Below are 19583 nucleotides of genomic sequence, written 5' to 3'. Positions count from 1 at the left end.
ACCACTGTCTATCTCTGTGACTGTCTCTGCTTCTATCCCACTCTGTCTCTGCCTCTTTCTCTCTTTCCTGACTGATTCTTGTGATAGTCTTGTTATAGTAAGCTACCACAATCTGTGGTAAAGTCATGTATTTACTTTTGGGTCAGTGTTTCAAGAACTTTGGTTGAACAATAACAGAAGCAAAGCCTGATCATTAGCCCGCCACATACAGGCTGGATGTCCAACATATACGCCCATAACAACTGAGTTAAACCCTTGGGTAGCTCTTTACATTCTGGACAGTGACCCTGTGCTACAGATTAAAAAAACAGGCATGCGTCCAATAAACCCCTCCAATAACCAAAAAGGCATGAACAGCAGCCGATGTACGTATGGATAAAGAAAGTATCATACATAGAAAGTTTAGATGTGTTTTGTTGAAGACTCTCAATAATAGTCCGGTTTTGTTTTTTAATTGTCAGTGAATGGTGTTATATTCTTTTCTCTACATGAGGAATAAATAATTTTTGAAAATTTTGCTTCAACCCACAAATTGTTTAAATAATATAAAAGGAAAAAACATACCAACTGACCTTAAATCAGTCAACTAATGAATGAATGGGAGCTGTTTCTAAATAACCTTTCCCCAGATCCAGGGTTGTAGAGGTCTAGCAGATACTCCCCCCACTGAACCTGGATCTCTGTTATGGCGGCCAGTTTATCTGTCACATGTCTTGCAGTTCTTGAGTCACTACTATCAAATTGTAGCATTCGTGAGAAAGTTTTAAGGACTTTCAGTGATATAGTGGCATTGAAAACTACCCTTCCACTCTCTTCATTCCAGAGATTAGGTGCAGCCACTGCTCAGGACCTCTGAACCCTGCAAATTAGCAGCACAGGTCAATCTCATCTATTCCTTTCCCAGTTGTCTTCATATTTATGAAGTCCCTCCATATTAGTTGTCTGAAGCCTGATTTTTCTTTTTATGATGGATGTGATGAACTGGCTAGAATGTTGAGTGATTTACTACCCACTGCTGTGTCAGTCAGTCTTTGTATCCTTGCGATTGTGGTTTTCATGGAAATATGAATGAAGGCAATGTTTTGCTTTTTATGATGTCACTACAGGAAAAGTAATCAAATATTAGAAAAAGGAATATCTATGTAGCTTTATCTGTTGTTAAACATGCTTGTGGATAATTTCTTACCCACAGACAACACAAAGGTTAAACTATGGTGAACTTGCTTTGTGAAAGGCAAGTGAAAATTATACAGACTCACCAGAATAACACTGTATTATTTGATACAATTCTGGGATGAAACATGCCGTATTAACACACTTCTGTAAATGTATCATGATTGATCATTCAGAATAAATGTGACAAACTTCCAATATGTTGAAACAACAGGAAAACTATGTCTTGACCTTTCTGAGCAAACGCTCCTTTGCTCTCATTCTCGGGCAGCTGCTGCTCAAAAATTTAAAAAAAAAAATCTAGTTTTATTCTTTTCAGGAAAATAGAGACTTTTCCTGAGTCAAAAGTTACATAATTATACTAAGCTCACTGGAAGTGTGTGATTGTGAGTCTGTGTGTGCAGACTGATAGTTGAAATATTTTGCATCTCTGCCAAACACGGATTTCTGTGGTATGAGTCAGAAAGCGAGCCATCAGTCCTTGCCTCTCCCCCTGATACTCTCCCCCACTATTTTAGACATAGAAACACGCACACACACACACACACACACACACACACACACACACACACACACACACACACATCAACATCATCATCATCTTATGTGGCAACTTCTGAATTCTTCCTGCTCCACATACCAGTTTAATCTGGTTATCAACCTCCTCTATTGTTGTTTCTAGCAACTGTGTCTCGTGTGCGTAGTTTAGGTAGCTTTTATGCCATGCATGGTTAACTGCACAACGTGGCAAATTTTTCAGTCAAAGCCCAGTAAGCTGTTTACATTGTTTAGCTTCATAGCCAAAAGCTGTTGAGCACCAGTTGCTCCACTGGCATTTGGTAAATATTTATACAAGCTGTTCGTCTTAACAAAAATTCCAGAGGTTTTTCACAAAACAAAAATGGCCGTGTGGATTTCAGAAATGTCTACTGTTGAGGGAAGCATAATACATGAACTGAGATTAACTTGTTGAGTATGTTGGATATCAACCATACCCAAATGTATAAAAGGCTGATCTACTTCCATATTACTTTCTATCTGCATGAATCTCAAGCCATACAGAACTTATCAAGCGTGAAAACCAATTTGAATGGAGGGCTGGGAGGTAATGAAGGAAACAAGAAGCTTCTTTCTCTTTCTTCTGTTTGCAGAGCTCATTATTCCTCAAACTCCCCTCTGTCTGAGAAGCACCACCCCTCTCTAAATTACTTCACTTTTTAGTTCCTGCTCCACATCCCTACACGCCTTCACAGTGTGGGTGACAAACGCCAGTTGTTCTCCCACGATAGCACCGCCCCCGTTCTCTCATTGGCCCATTTATTCCCCTCATCCATGTTACAGCACCCTCTTTTCCTTCCTCCTCCCCTCACTTCTTTCCTCTCTCTTCATTATCAGTTCCTCACACGAACCAGCTCACAGCCAAAGAGCTCATCTATACCTCTCTCATAGATCGACCACTAAGCAAGAAATCTCCCCAGAAAAACTGAAACATTATTCCAAAGGAAGTTATTGGTCAAAACAAAAGGTACAGAAACAACTTTTATCTCTGAGTTTTACTGTATGTGCAAATATGTGTCTGTTTGTCTGACCATTAGACTCAAAGTGTACACGTGTGTTGTGGTTAGGCGACTAAGAGGAAGTCTGCATGCCTTTCTCTGAGTGGGAACTTGATTTCATTATTCAGACATGCAAATGTGTTTTTCTGATGTATGCTTCAGTACACACTACTGTATTTTTCATATCTATATATTTGTGTCCATTACAGATAATTACAATTGGATTATTACTTAATGTACATGTGGCATATGCATTTTGCCCAGCAATGTTATAAACTGTAACTATCTGCCTAACCAGAAAATTAATCTGTTTTTTGTGTCTTTCCACCTCAGACAGAACACTTCTAACCAAAGGATAAGTGTGACAGAGGGAAGAGCGACAAGTCAATCAGCATTACCCCTTTTTTTTGCTGCTCCTGTGACGGTAAAGAGAAGTTTGCATTTCTGCCCATTTACAACATATTGGAAGTTTTCTGAGGCAAAAAATGGCTCAGAGCAGCAGGGACAACCCACAGAGGACCCAGAGAGGCTTCTACCACAGAATCCAGGCCCGGTCACTGCAGGCCAAGAAGAGAGTTCAGAACATCTCAAAGGATGACATGAAAGGATTCTTCGTAAGAAATGCATTTGTGATCTTGACTGTTGCTGCTGTCATTATTGGTATGTGGACTAACTTTGTTTTCTACTTTTTTACATTGCAAAGGTAGCAAATAGAATGTTGTATCATTCACGACATGAAGTTTCCCAGGATTGATTATGTAATTAAATTCAACACTACCGCGCTAAGTCTGCTGCAAAGTTCTAGTTGGGTCCTGTGCTCAGTAACCACTGGGTATATAGCACTACATATTCCTACTCAGTTTTGTTTTCAGTTTTTTTATTCTAATCAGCATTCTAACTGTTTTATTTTTAAGTCAGAAATGTGCCATTACCAATAATGTGATTACATGAAACTGATCTAAAAATCACTACAAAAACTCTTACAAGTTCATCCAAATAGTCTTATCATTATTATGACTTTGGCCTTCTCTTTTTATCAAAACTGCAGGAATAATCCTGGGTTTTGCCCTGCGGCCTTATAAGATGTCTTACCGGGATGTGAAGTTCTTCTCTTTCCCTGGAGAACTGCTGATGAGAATGCTTCAGATGCTTGTGATGCCCCTCCTGGTTTCCAGTCTCATCACAGGTATGAACACATTTTTATGGGCCATCTGGGTCACTGATGGCAACAGATGTCTCTCCAGTCACTTTGTCAGCTCATTACATACTTTTTATTCCGTTCATCCAAACAATTTTGACATGATGATATACAGTATTTGCTTTATGTTTGGCTTCACCTTTTCAGCCACTGATAAACATATTTCTTGTACAAATGAATCAGAATCTGAGGGAAGGTACTCTATTTACCATTTGCATCGTTCATTCATTTTTTCATTCATTTTCTGTAACTGCTTATCCTGTCTAGGATCAAACCCCCCTCCCCATGGGTGGGGGGTTTTGATCTCAGCTGACTTTGTGCAAGGGGTGGAGTACACTCTGGTCACTAGTCACATCACAGGATCTGATCACATGAATAATGTCACAAAAAACATTGTTACAATGTTACATGTTGCAAGACTTTACACACAGACTTTACACACAGACAATTCTGCAAAAGTGGGTCCCTTCAGGTCAAATGAACATCAGGCATCTGAAACAACACACAGGGACATACTGTAGTTCATGCCTGCATTGTACTTTTTTGACCGAAATTTATACCAGACAATTTAGTCACAACATATACTCATTCCCATATCTAAAAAAAAAATCTGGATAATTTTCCTTATACGTGCACATTTGCAACATGTCTGCATGGCTGCTCATTGTAATCTCACAGCTGCTTTCTTATTTATACTGCGGACCCACACACCTCCTCCTGATCTTCCCTGATACTTAAGCCCCATTAATCTGAATCAGATGCATACAGCAGCATGAGCGATTTAAAAGTAGCATGTCTTTTTTCTGTTTAATAACATAAAAGAAATGAGTGCTTTTTGGCTCTAGTCACCTCTGTCCAAGAGGAAGATGAAGCTATGTGTTTGCTCAGCTGACGCCGTTTGTTGTTTTTCCCGGGGCTCAGTGGTGAGTTGATTCAGAGTGACCTCATGGGTGAGACAGACAAATTTCTCAATCACTGGCTTGGCTGATGTAAAAAACTTGATCTTAAAGCAACATGAACAAAATGACCCAAAGTCTGCAGTACTTGGATAACTTAGTTCAAAGACTTGTGGACTGGATCAGTTGTCCTTGCATCTTCTTCCTTCTTGACTTTTGGCCTACATTAAAAAAAAAAAAGATACCTATGGAGACCTGGTTTTTGGGGGTTTTTCTATTCAGGTATGTAGTGAGTTTAGTATTTACTAACAGAATATTTTTTTCCTGACCTGTGAGTCATTCACTGAGACTTTAATGCAACACTTTCCAAAAACACTGGTCAGATAGGCGGGTCATGCTGAGAACTCTGTGATTGGACGGGCAGAACGCCAAACTGTGGAAGAAGAGATGACAGAGACAAGACCCATTGTCTGATAATAACCTGCTTTGTGCTGCAGTGGGGCATAATATTATGTCACATAAGTGCAGCTACATGTGAAAACAATTAAAGTAGAAAATAATCATCTGTTATTGTAATAGAAAAGACACCACTACTTTTGTCGTACTTAATTCCCATCTTTATATAGACTACTTTCTATTGTCATTACTTATCCAACAGGGTTATTGTTTTAGTTTTTTGGTTAGCAGTATTGCTCGGAAATTTATCAACAGATTTTTGTTTTGTGAATTGATATATTTTTTAGTTTAATATATTTTGGTACAGGTATGGTATGAAATTGTAAGACAGGGCTTCTTTGCATTTTTTAGTACGTATTCACTGGAACACAGACAGTTGTACACATGGGTTCCACAGTATCTAAATACAGGCTTGCATGTTGCAGAAACTAGAAGTTTCTGAGTATAAATCACAAGTTCCGACTGCAATCTGACTTCCTTTGCAGACTGACAACTCAGCTAAAAATGTTTAAAAAAGAGCATGGACATAAAGCAGGGAGCCTTAATCTAGAATTCTTTGAATAGGTATAGCCAACCTTTTACCATGTTATCTCCCTTTCACAGTTGGCTCCACGTTGTTGCTGTCTTGGTCTTTCTGGCACTATTATCTTCACTTGCTCATGTTTATGCATTGTTAGCCTTGGGATTGACGTCACACCCCACTGTTCTCTTCATTGCAATAACTGAGGCATCTATTCTGATTGGTTGATACATTTCCAGGGATGAATTTGTCTTCCCATAAACATAAAATGGGTCATTCTACCCAGGGAGGACTTGCCTCAAAAATGTGAAAGTAGGTTTTACCTGGGAAATGAGTTGTGAAATTGCGTGAACTTGAGTAATGTTTGTGGTTATGGATGTTTAGTGCTGCACCAACATTGGAAATTTACAAACATGATTTGTGTTTGTGTGTGTGTGTGTGTGTGTGTGTGTGTGTGTGTGTGTGTGTGTGTGTGTGTGTGTGTGTGTGTGTGTGTGTGTGTGTGTGTGTGTGTGTGTGTGTGTGTGTGTGTGTGTGTGTGTGTGTGTGTGTGTGTGTGTGTGTCACAAATTACTGCAAGTGCCAAGTAAAGGTTGAATCAGGACAGGTGAATATATTGGCAGGAGAAAATGGAAATGGAGGTGGATGATGAAGGAAGTCGGTTGAAGGGAACTCCCTGCTACATTCTAATATAACAGGGAATGGGAGTCAAAGAAATGATCATGACAGAAGAAGAAACATGGATGCTGCTTTCTAAATAAAAGGTTCTGTTTCTTGAATATTTGGACAAATGTTATAAATAACTAGTAATGAAAAACTTGAAATATTTTCTAAATTCTAGTACATAGTAAAACTTTGTCATATACAGTAGAATGTAACTTGAGTACATGTCAAATATTTTTTAATTGTTCAATAAGAAATTTATTTTTATAAATCACGATAAAAATGCTAGAAATAGAAAACCTTTTTATTGTCACTATACATAGTATAATGAGATTTGAGATTCACAGCATTCTAGAAAAGGATCATATGAGAACAACATTCCGAATCAATACATTTGACTTGTAAGAATGAAAACTGGCCACTAAAATGTATCACTTTTTTTGTAAAATCCTTAGAGAAAAACATGTGGAGAGGATTTCTGAATTCAGTCCTTGAGGTAATGACTTGCTTCTGGGCATGAGGAGTCAACCTTTGTCTCACATCAGTGGATGTTAATTGTCCTGGGGCAGACTTCTGGCATTGACATGTCCTGCACTTCAACCCCCATCCTTCTCCTGAGAGAAGGCCCACTTTTGTGTTTGATAAACATTCCCTATACAAGAAAGAAAGTCATTCTCCTTGCTCTCCTTCAATCTTGGTTCTTTCATTCTTTTGAAATGATGGAATTGGTGAGACTGAGTCTGTTGTTGCCTGGACAACAGGTGGAGGATCATTGTGCACACGCAGCGCTCACTAAGTCAACAAGTTTTCCCAGGACTGTCAAAAAAAGGAATAGGAGGACAGTAGGAGAATGTTCACCGGCAGTGAAAGAGGATTGCGGCAATAAGATCAGCCCACAAGAAAAAGATTGAGGGGAAGGAAGGAGGGGTGGGGGGTGACGGGCAGTATTAGGGGCACCCTGAAACAAGAGGTGATGATCGAGGGCATGTAGAGGGAGGAGGGGAAGAATTTGGGACATGAGACTAAGGGTGGGAAGGGTGAGGAGGGGAGGTTGATGATCAAAAAGAATCAAATAAAAGCCTGGGCATGTTGAGACAAGAGGAATAGAAAAGGGCAAAGCAGGGGTCAGTACTCCTATGCATAAAGACACGCACACACACACACACACACACACACACACACACACACACACACACACAAACACACACACACACTTAATGTGTAGTGCCATGTATGAATGAGGCACACACATTATCCATCGCACAAAGCTTGCTTTACCACGTACAGCTCTGAATGAAGACAATGGTCTTGATCCAACTTGAAAACACCCCACTGCTGTGCCTTTGAAGACAACATGACGGCTTTAAACTGTGGAGCACAGCTTCGATTCCAGTCTCTAGTTTTATCATGCAGTTGTTTAACCGGCTTCAAACCGCAAATCAAACTGCTGCTCTTTGCTGTCAGAGATAATTGGGGTGGTGATCCAGATTACTGTACTGTCTTCATTACATTATTCATTATACATTATTCTCTTCAGGTATGGCCGCTTTGGACAGCCGAGCATCTGGCAAAATGGGTGTAAGAGCAGTGGTCTATTACACCACTACCACCATCATTGCTGTGATCATTGGTATTGTTATGGTGCTCATTATTCACCCTGGAAAAGGATCGAAGGATGAGTTCACCAAGGTACAGAAGGTAGAGCAGGTCAGCCCCGCTGATGCCTTCCTGGATCTCATTAGGTACCTACCCAAACATTTAACTGCACCAAAACACACTCAGGAACACTGTTTTATTAAAGAAATTAGTAAATGTTTTCCATTGTCCTTTTTAACACTGTCTGATGGAGGCTTTCAAGCTGGGAGGATTTTTGAATTGCACAATGTATCAAAACATAACCGGTTCTTTCAGTTCTTTTGAAATGAGCAAGTATAATTTGTGATAATTTGCTAATGTTGGCAAAAATATATCTTTCATTGTTTTCCAGGAACATGTTTCCTCCAAACCTAGTGGAAGCTTGCACCAAGCAGGTAACTCTCCCAGTATTCTTCCTCTGCCTTTGATCTTGTGTTAAATTAAGTTTCACTCCTTACATGTCTCATCATATCTAACCTTTACCTGAGTGCACAGTACATGCTTTTTTTCTCCTGTAAATTCACATACTGTACATACAGACTTATGTGCGGACAAAAACTTCAAAATTTTCAATCAGCAGTTAAATCTAAATTTTCCATCCATGAAACACATTAAATATAATTTTGTTTAATTGTAACTAGTATTTAAAAAAATTCCAACATACACAATAAACAAAAGCGAAACAAAGATTTTGGACAGTAAATATTTCAGACAGGGACTGAAGTTTATTCGTAGGTGTCACATGATCATTTTTTAAATGTCTGTGCTTATACCACACACATTTAACTCAGAGATGAACTGAATTCTGAATTGCCCTGTTCACATTTTATTGTGAAGAACTGAAATTTAGATTTTTCTTGAAATGCGCCCAACAAAATATATACTAGATTCCCCAGTGAAAAAGAATCTCATGTTACTCTAAAATAAATTTTCCAGAAAATGTTATTGTCCCTGTAATCAATCACTATTTGAATCAAACTTTGTTTTTGTTTTTTTAAAATTAAACCTCAGTACAAGACTCACTACGCCAAGAAAGTGGTTCATGTGACGATGACGGTGAATGAAACGATATTTGCACTCAATGACAGTCGTGGGATCACCCAGGAGGAGATGATTCCAGTCCCAGGATCGGTGAATGGAATCAATGCCCTGGGCCTAGTGGTGTTCTCCATGTGTTTTGGTTTGATCATCGGGAACATGAGAGAACAGGGACAAGCACTCAAGGACTTCTTTGACTGTCTCAATGAAGCCATCATGAGGCTGGTCGCCATCATCATGTGGTAAGTAGCAGGAGGAGCCTTGGATGGATGATGGACGAATAGAGTTAATTCATTTTGACATTCATTGATCCTCAGGTATGCCCCTATTGGTATCCTTTTCCTGATTGCTGGAAAGATTGTTGAGATGGATGATATAACAACGATGGGTGGCCAGTTGGGAATGTACACAGTTACAGTCATTTCTGGTTTGCTGGTCCATGCCATTATTGTCTTGCCAATGCTGTACTTCATCGTCACCAGAAAGAACCCCTTTGTTTTCATTGCTGGACTTTTGCAGGCACTTATCACAGCTTTGGGGACATCCTCTAGGTATGTGACTAGGTGTCAAACCTTACAGACTAATAGAAAAGTGCAAGTTAATTGTCATTCAGAGTTCTCTGTAAATACTAAGAAATGGGATAATTTTTTTGTTTCATGGTGTTCTTTTCCCTCTTTCTCTTCTTGCCATCCTTCCCATCCGTCTGTCCATCTGTCAGCTCTGCCACTTTGCCCATTACTTTTAAATGCTTGGAAGAAAACAACAATGTGGATAAACGAGTGACCCGTTTTGTGCTCCCTGTTGGTGCCACCATAAACATGGATGGGACCGCTCTGTATGAAGCCCTGGCAGCAATTTTCATTGCCCAGGTCAACGATTATGACCTCAACTTTGGACAGATTCTCACCATCAGGTAAATAATATATTTTACGCCTGGATAGTAACTATTTAAACAGTCATCCAGTAATGTTTAGCACAACGGTTTTAAAATCTAAAGAGAAATTAACTCAATTATTTGAATCATTGTCCATCACCATCTCTGAGTGTCAAATCCGTTTTGAACCAAAATATTTCCATTGCATTATATCATTATGGCAAGAAACACTAATTAACAGAGTGACTCATCTTTTTGACTTTACATGCAAACCACCGCCCTTATTCTTCTTTTTCCCTTCAGTATCACAGCCACAGCAGCCAGTATCGGAGCAGCAGGAATCCCTCAAGCTGGACTGGTCACCATGATCATAGTGTTGACGTCTGTAGGACTGCCCACTGATGACATCACACTTATCATTGCAGTTGATTGGTTCTTGTAAGTTTTGCTGTCTTAGAAAAGTATTCATAAAAATCTAACAATTAAAAAACAAAACAAAACAGGATCAAGCTTCTTTTAGAGGAAAGAAGGGATTCATGAGGAAAATAAAGTGTAATTGGTATGAACTCAATCAATTTTCATCCAGTATGCTCTTACAGATCGCTTCCGGAGGCACTCCCTTTACATACCATGCCACCCAGTCCATCTGGTTTTCATTTAGTTAGAAAGCCAATATTTCTGCTATGTCCTCCTCTCTTTAATACACTAGCAGTGCTTCTCATGCTTTAAACATTGTTTGCAATGTCTAAACCGTGCCTTCAATGTTCCACTGTTATTTTAATGTACTCGCTCTTACAGATTTCTTCAGGAATCAATTTCTTGGATTTCTTCAGGAATGTCTGAAATGAATTTGTTTATTTCAACATCTTTTTTGGCTGTTTTGGCTGTTTAAAAAAAAATTATATACTATTATGATCCCAAAGGGAAATTAATCTTTAATCATTATATTTTCTTAGTTCTTTTTTCTTTTAGTTCTTTTATTGTTTTTTTCTGTAATTTGTCTTTTGATTTATAAAAAAATAATAATTTTTGTCTTCTCTTGCTTAGCCTTCTGTTGTTTTGTTTGTTTGTATTTCCATATTTTCTCATTATATCTTGTCTATTTTGGTCACTATCTACTTTCGGTCCTCAACCACTCTGTGTCTCCTCAGGGACCGATTGCGGACTGTCACCAATGTCCTTGGAGACTCCATTGGAGCAGGTATAGTGGAACACCTGTCTCAACATGAGCTAAAGAAAAAGGACCCAGAGGTCTGTACCACTGTGATGGAGGTAACAGACAAGAAGCCATACCACGCTATCTCCCTGGAGAATGATTATGAGAATGAGAGGCTTCCTGACAGCGACACCAAAATGTAGTGGTAAAGGTTTTGTGAAAGTTTGAATATGGTAGCAATAATTTGGAGGAAAACCATTGCACTGCAAAGAACTATATCTCAACTGAGTTCTTCTTAGTAAGTTTTCCTCCAAGAAAATTTGAGGGTTCAAATTAAAGTTACTTACAGCTAGAAAATATTTCAGCCAAGATGAGCTCCTCTAAGTGTGGTTGAGATGTAGGCTCTCCTGAGAAGCTGCATACAGGAAATAGCAATTATCCTAGTGTGTTCCTAATGTTTTGTGATGGTTTGAATTTAAAGGTACTATGTATCTACCATAGATGGCAGCTGCTCACACCTAAGAAAGAAATACTCCATGTCCAATGGGGCTGGATTATTCCATGTCTAAATCAAAACTGTGATGGCGTATCTTTTCCACTAGAGGTCAGTGTTGCTGCGAGTATAAACAGCAAAGCAAATTACATCGAACATTTTTTTCTGGCTGTAAAGTTGCTTCAGTTTTTCATTATACGTGAAAAAGTACAGTATAGAATGTAATGCACAAACTCCTAACAGCCGTGTGTGTGTGTGTGTGTGTGTGTGTGTGTGGTGTGTGTGTGTGTGTGTGTGTGTGTGTGTGTGTGTGTGTGTGTGTGTGTGTGTGTGTGTGTGTGTGTGTGTGTGTGTGTGTGTGTGTGTGTGTGTGTGTAAATGGACTTACTATTAACAAACATCTGTACAGCAATGAATGGCTTTATTTTAAATGATTTGGTGTAGAGTCAAGGGAATTAATGAATTATGTGTACATCCACATTTCTGTCTTCTATCTAAATTGGAATCTGCTATTGTCAGATAATTACTGCTAGAACAGCCCTCAAACCAAAAATTATCATAAAAAATGAATAACGCAAATTAATCTGTAATGTTTTACCTCTGCAGTTGCTGTGCTTTAAAGCTGTATATATGTACTGCACTATTTCACTGGGACTGATTGTGAACGAATGTCTTACACAGGTGTCCTAACATAGTCCTAGAACTAAAATATTCATTATATTTGAGTGAAAAAGGTGTCAATAGGAAATTTTGGATTTACTGTATATCAAATGAGTGGTAGAGGTTTTGTCCAACTGTCACATTTTTCTGCTTATGCCTGTTAATTATTTAGATTTCTTTTTATAAAAACATACTTTCATTTTTTTAACAGAGTTAAGGTCTTAATAATGGATTTCACTTAACTCTTGGTCTTTTATTTTAGCCTTAAGTTGATTTTTTTAAATTTTTTATTTTATTTTAGATAATTCAGAATATAGAACAAATGTGACATTTACATAGAAGTGGGTTTTATAGAATATTGTTGAGTTTAACTTACTTGTTCAGAGACAAATTTACACACTTAGGATAACGATGACAGGAAGACTGTAAATTTAAAGTGCTGTAACTCTTATCAAACCTAAGTACCAAACTAATGATCCCTTTGGTTCCATCTAAAAATACAAAACTGGCGGATTTTAGAGACTAAATGTTAATACAATTTTATGTTACACTATAGGAAATTGTATAATTATGTTTTGCTAGAATCTCTCTTCATGTGTCTTTTTCCTGTTTCTCTCTTTCTCTTTCTCTGTCTCGCTCTCTCTGTCTGTCTGTCTGTCTGTCTGCTTCTCTCTCTCGCTTCTCGGCCTTTTGGCTAGGATCAAGTGTAGTATCTGTTCTCATCAGTTTCAATAAATGTTTTCAAAAGAACGTTGTTTTCTCACTCTCTCTCATCCTATCTCTCTCACTCTCTCTCCATCTCTCACTCTCTCTCTCTCACACACACACAGAACAATAGTTGTACTTTTATCTTGCATGAATTTTTATAATAAAAATTAAATCAGTGTTGGTTTATTTCTTATTTATTAATGGATGTCCTACAGAACAAATGTATGATCTGTGATTTCTAAATTTAAGCGTCTGGGACAGAAAGATCATCTAAATCCTGGTTTAACTGGTTTGGTCAGACCTGTTCTGCAGTCATGATAATATGCCTGTCATATAGCTGCTTGGAGTGCAGTATCCAGATACCAAGCATTTTAGTGTGTAGGTGACGACAGATAATGGTGAGTTTTTCTCTTTGCCAATGGTGATAGCAGTTTATATTTCCGTGCAGGAATGGGTGCTTCATGAAATCCTCAACTACAGACCGCAACATCCCGCGACATGGCAAACACAATCCTGAAGTTCGCTTTCCCTTGAATTCAAAATTTTATCCTGACCTACTTGCATAGGTCAAAGATCAAAGCTAGTGCTCTGATCTACTGTAATTGACCAAAGCACTAGCTTTGATCTATGGTCTTACTCACAGTGACCTTCTCCCTCATCTTTTTATCTTATCTTCCTGAGAGTACGAAAGTTGAAATTTGACATTGACCTAGTTTTCGCAATGTCAAGGTCATACAGGTGATTGAGATGAATGGCTTCCCCGATCTGAACATGAGTGTTCTGTTATTGGACTATTGTGGTAGACAGTCTTTCCATAATGAACACCTTGTTCAACCACAGGGATGTCCATAAGTGCACATGGCACCAGGACACCCTAGACTGGAGGTTGATGATCGACTTTGTTGTCCTGTCATCAAACCTCTGACTGTGTGTTGGATACTCTGGTGAAGAGAGGGGCAGACCTGTCAACTGATCACCATCTGGTGGTAAGGTGGATCTGCTGACAGCAGGGGGCTGGACAGACTCCGCAGGCTCGGACATGTTTTGAGAGTGTGTTGGGAACGTCTGGCAGAACCCTCTGTCAGTGAGGTCTTCAACTCCCACCTCCACGAGAGGTTCTCTAGGATCCCGCAGGAGGCTGGGGACATTGAGTTAGAGTGGATCATGCTCTCCACCTCCACAGCTCCGAGCGGCTGCTCATTATATATAATATATATATATATATATATATATATATATATATATATATATATATATATATATATATATATATATATATATATATATATATATATATATATATATATATATATATATATATATGGATAGTACAGTGGTTAAGTCAACTGACTTGAATGCAGGAGGTTGTGGGTTCGAATCCTGGTCGGGACAAACACTATCCAGTCAACGTGAAATGAGGAAAGGGGCGTGGTCTGGGATGCAGGAGGGCGTGGTCCTGGAATGCAGGAGGGCGTGGGCGTGGCTTCGAACCCCAGACATGGTGGGCACTATCCAGTGAGGGTCCTTAGGCAAGACCCTTAATGCTATACGAGCCTACCTCAAACATGAGTGAACACAATAATGACAGAGTCATACCGGCTCGGACGTCGCCCGGGTTAACAAGGTCCGCGTCAGATGCTAGGGAACCAGGGCAATCTGATGAGAAATGGGCTACTGGAACAAGACACACATGGACGAGGGCGGAGAATACGGAGTTGTTGGAATGCTACTACACAGGTAATCCCAGAGAGAGGGGATATATGGGGCGGATGTGGGACCAATGGATGCTTCGAAACCCACAATCAAGGCTAACAAAGAAACAGCTGTTAGCCCAGTGTTCCAACATCCGTAACCGAAAACTGCTGTCACAACTAGAGATCGATGAAATACAACAACAATGCTACGGCAAGGGGGAGCCAGGACGCCAGGTCAGCGGGGGGATATCACCCCCCCCACAATCCGTGATTGGGTACCAAGCCCCAAGAGACACACACAGCCTCAATACAAGAGCTGCTGACCTGAGAAGGAAGATCGTGACCCAAATGGAAACCTGGAGCCTCCGGCAAATACCGAAGCTAAGTTGTCAAGTACCTTCAGAAGATCTGCTAGAAGATGTGAATGCTGCAATAAGAACCATCCCCACAGGGAACATAACTGAGACCAACAAGCTGATCCACAGTACAGCAACAGTAATCCTCGAGATGCTGGGATACAAGATCAACACAGGGCATAACAAACAATACCCTCCATGGAAGAGACGGTTAGAGGCCAAGATAAAGGCGACACGGAGAGAAGTCAGCCAGCTAGCCGAGCTACAGAAGGGGAACATGGTGAATAAAGGGGCACCCAGGAAATACAGCAAGCTCTCCATACCTGAAGCACTCGAAACTGCCAAACAGAGACTAACAGCTCTGGCTACCCGACTGAAGAGATACACCAAGGAGATTGAGGCCAGGAGAATAAACAAGACCTTCTCCACTCAACCAGCAAAGGTGTACTCTCAGTGGCAGGGAAATAGCATCCGGCCAGACCCACCAAGAGCTGAGGTGGAGAAATACTGGAAGGGCATATGGGAAAGAATAGGATCACACAACACCGATGCCCAGTGGCTAGTGGACCTAAGGACTGACCACAGCTGCCTCCCAGAACAAGAACCAGTAACCATCTCAATGGCAGACATCCAAGAAAGAGTGTCAAAGATGAAGAGTTGGTCAGCACCGGGCCCCGATATGATCCATACATACTGGCTAAAGAAGCTGACAGCACTCCACGAGCGTCTAGCAGCACAGATGAACCAGCTGCTAAGGGATGGGACGCACCCAGAATGGTTGACTGAAGGCAGGACAGTCCTGATCATGAAAGACCCACAGAAGGAATCTACCCCATCCAACTACCGGCCAATAACCTGTCTCAGTACAACATGGAAGCTCCTGTCAGGCATCATGGCGGCTAAGATGAGTAGGCACATGGATCAATACATGAGTGGGACACAGAAAGGAATTGGTAGTAACACCAGGGGAGCCAAGCACCAGCTACTGGTGGACAGAGCAGTACACAGAGACTGTAAGAATAGGCAGACCAACTTGTGCACCGCCTGGATTGACTACCAGAAAGCCTACGACTCAATGCCACACACGTGGATACTGGAATGTCTGGAACTGTATAAGATCAACAGGACACTAAGAGCCTTCATCAAGAACTCAATGGGGAAGTGGAAGACAACCCTGGAGACTAACTCCAAGCCAATTGCCCAAGTTAACATCAAGTGCGGCATATACCAAGGGGATGCACTATCACCTCTGCTGTTCTGCATAGGCCTGAACCCCCTCAGTCACATCATCACAAAGAGTGGCTACGGATACCAATTCCGAAGCGGGACAACAATCAGCCATCTCCTCTACATGGATGACATCAAGCTGTATGCCAGGAATGAGCGAGAAATTGACTCACTGATCCACAACACCAGGATCTACAGCGACGACATAGGGATGTCATTCGGATTAGACAAATGTGGCCGGATGGTATCAAGAAGAGGCAAGATGATCAGAACTGAAGGGGTCAACCTACCAGGGGGCAGGATAGAAGACATCAAGGACAGCTACAAATACCTTGGAATCCCACAGGCTAATGGCAACCATGAGGAGGCCGCAAGGAAGTCATCCACAGCCAAATACCTACAGAGAGTAAGGCAAGTCCTGAGAAGTCAGCTGAATGGCAAGAACAAGGTCCGAGCCATCAACATGTATGCACTGCCGGTCATCAGATACCCCGCTGGGATCATAAGCTGGCCAAAGGAGGAGATAGAAGCCACAGATATCAAGACTAGAAAGCTCCTCACCATGCATGGAGGGTTTCACCCCAAGTCCAGCATCCTGAGGCTGTACACTAAGCGGAAAGAGGGAGGCCGAGGACTAGTGAGCATCAGGGCCACTGTCCAGGATGAGACATCAAAAATCCAAGAGTACATCAGGAAGATGGCCCCAACAGATGAACTGCTCAGTGAATGCCTTAGACAGCAGAAACCTGAGGAGGAAGAGGAGGAGGAGGAGACAACATGGAGGGACAAGCCCCTACATGGCATGTACCACCGTCAGATAGAGGAAGTGGCTGATATCAAGAAGACCTACCAATGGCTGAATAAAGCTGGACTGACAGACAGCACAGAGGCACTGATCATGGCAGCACAAGAACAGGCCCTAAGTACAAGGGCAATAGAGGCCAATATCTACCACAGTAGATCTGACCCAAGGTGCAGGCTATGTAAAGAAGCCCCAGAGTCAGTCCAGCATGTGGTAGCAGGGTGTAAGATGCTCGCCAGCTCAGCATACATGGAAAGGCACAACCAAGTAGCTGTGATAGTGTACAGGAACATCTGTACCCGGTATGGACTAGAAGTACCCAAATCCCAATGGGACATACCACCGAAGGTGGTTGAGAACGGCAAGGCTAAGATCCTGTGGGACTTCAGCTTCCAGACCGACAAACAGCTACTGGCTAACAAACCGGACATAGTGGTGATGGACAAAGAGCAGAAGAGAGCAGTGGTGATAGATGTGGCGATTCCAGCTGACGCCAACATCAGGAAGAAGGAACACGAAAAGATTGAGAAATATCAAGGGTTGAAAGAACAGCTGGAACAGATGTGGAAGGTTAAGGTTAATGTGGTCCCCGTGGTAGTAGGAGCACTTGGGGCAGTGACCCCCAAACTGGAAGAGTGGCTCCAGCAGATTCCTGGAACAACATCTGAAGCCTCAGTCCAGAAGAGCGCAGTCCTAGGAACAGCTAAAATACTGCGCAGAACCCTCAGACTCCCAGGCCTCTGGTAGAGGACCCGAGCTTGAGGATGACACACAAATACCACCCCACAAGGGTGAGAGGGACATTTTTTTTTTTTTTTTTTTTTTATACAGTAATCCTCGAGATGCTGGGATATAAGATCAACACGGGGAATAACAAACATTACCCTCTATGGAAGAGACGGTTAGAGGCCAAGATAAAGGCGACACGGAGAGAAGTCAGCCAGCTAGCCAAGCTACAGAAGGGGAACATGGTGAATAAAGGGGTACCCAGGAAATACAGCAAGCTCTCCATACCTGAAGCACTCGAAACTGCCAAACAGAGACTAACGGCTCTGGCTACCCGACTGAAGCGATACACCAAGGAGTTTGAGGCCAGGAGAATAAACAAGACCTTCTCCACTCAACCAGCAAAGGTGTACTCTCAGTGCCAGGGAAATAGCATCCGGCCAGACCCACCAAGAGCTGAGGTGGAGAAATACTGGAAGGGCATATGGGAAAGAAAAGCACCACACAACACCGATGCCCAGTGGCTAGTGGACCTGAGGACTGACCACAGCTGCCTCCCAGAACAAGAACCAGTAACCATCTCAATGGCAGACATCCAAGAAAGAGTGTCAAAGATGAAGAGTTGGTCAGCACTGGGCCCCGATATGATCCATACATACTGGCTAAAGAAGCTGACAGCACTCCATGAGCGTCTAGCAGCACAGATGAACCAGCTGCTAAGGGATGGGACGCACCCAGAATGGTTGACTGAAGTCACATCATCACAAAGAGTGGCTACGGATACCGATTCCGAAGCGGGACAACAATCAGCCATCTCCTCTACATGGATGACATCAAGCTGTATGCCAGGAATGAGTGAGAAATTGACTTACTGATCCACACCACCAGGATCTACAGCGACGACATAGGGATGTCATTCGGATTAGACAAATGTGGCCGGATGGTATCAAGAAGAGGCAAGATGATCAGAACTGAAGGGGTTGACCTACCAGGGGGCAGGATGGAAGACATCTTGGACAGCTACAAATACCTTGGAATCCCACAGGCTAATGGCAACCATGAGGAGGCCGCAAGGAAGTCATCCACAGCCAAATACCTCCAGAGAGTAAGGCAAGTCCTGAGAAGACAGCTGAATGGCAAGACCAACGTCCGAGCCATCAACATGTTTGCACTGCCGGTCATCAGATACCCCGCTCGGATCATAAGCTGGCCAAAGGAGGAGATAGAAGCCACAGATATTAAGACGAGAAAGCTCCTCACCATGCATGACTTTCACCCCAAGTCCAGCACCCTGAGTCTGTACACTAAGCAGAAAGAGGGAGGCCGAGGACTAGTGAGCATCAGGGCCACTGTCCAGGATGAGACATCAAAAATCCAAGAGTACATCAGGAAGATGGCCCCAACAGATGAACTGCTCAGTGAATGCCTTAGACAGCAGAAACCTGAGGAGGAAGAGGAGGAGGAGGAGACAACATGGAGGGACAAGCCCCTACACAGCATGTACCACTGTCAGATAGAGGAAGTGGCTGATATCAAGAAGACCTACCAAAGGCTGATTAAAGCTGGACTGACAGACAGCACAGAGGCACTGATCATGGCAGCACAAGCACAGAGGCACTGATCATGGCAGCACAAGAACTAAGTACAAGGGGAATAGAGGCCAATATCTACCACAGTAGATCTGACCCAAGGTGCAGGCTATGTAAAGAAGCCCCAGAGTCAGTCCAGCATGTGGTAGCAGGGTGTAAGATG

The 19583-nt window shown here is 41.8% G+C and overlaps 1 protein-coding gene and 1 pseudogene across 1 annotated transcript; both read left to right on the top strand.

Annotated features, from left to right (window-relative positions):
• Positions 1–2561: 2561 nt before the first annotated feature.
• slc1a3a (solute carrier family 1 member 3a) lies at positions 2562–13068 on the top strand. Its single transcript, XM_068310193.1, has 10 exons — positions 2562–2698; positions 3063–3389; positions 3778–3915; positions 8000–8204; positions 8450–8492; positions 9109–9377; positions 9453–9686; positions 9854–10048; positions 10313–10447; positions 11161–13068. Exons 2-10 carry the CDS (start codon positions 3215–3217, stop codon positions 11366–11368), a joined length of 1602 nt encoding a protein of 533 aa, XP_068166294.1. The 5' UTR covers positions 2562–2698; positions 3063–3214; the 3' UTR covers positions 11369–13068.
• On the top strand, positions 12993–13097 carry LOC137593266 (U2 spliceosomal RNA; annotated as a pseudogene).
• Positions 13098–19583: the final 6486 nt, after the last annotated feature.

Source organism: Antennarius striatus, chromosome 3, assembly GCF_040054535.1.
Source record: "Antennarius striatus isolate MH-2024 chromosome 3, ASM4005453v1, whole genome shotgun sequence".
NCBI lineage: Eukaryota > Metazoa > Chordata > Actinopteri > Lophiiformes > Antennariidae > Antennarius > Antennarius striatus.
The sequence above is the reverse complement of the archived record's forward strand: the minus strand, read 5'-3'. Positions and strand labels throughout refer to the sequence as shown.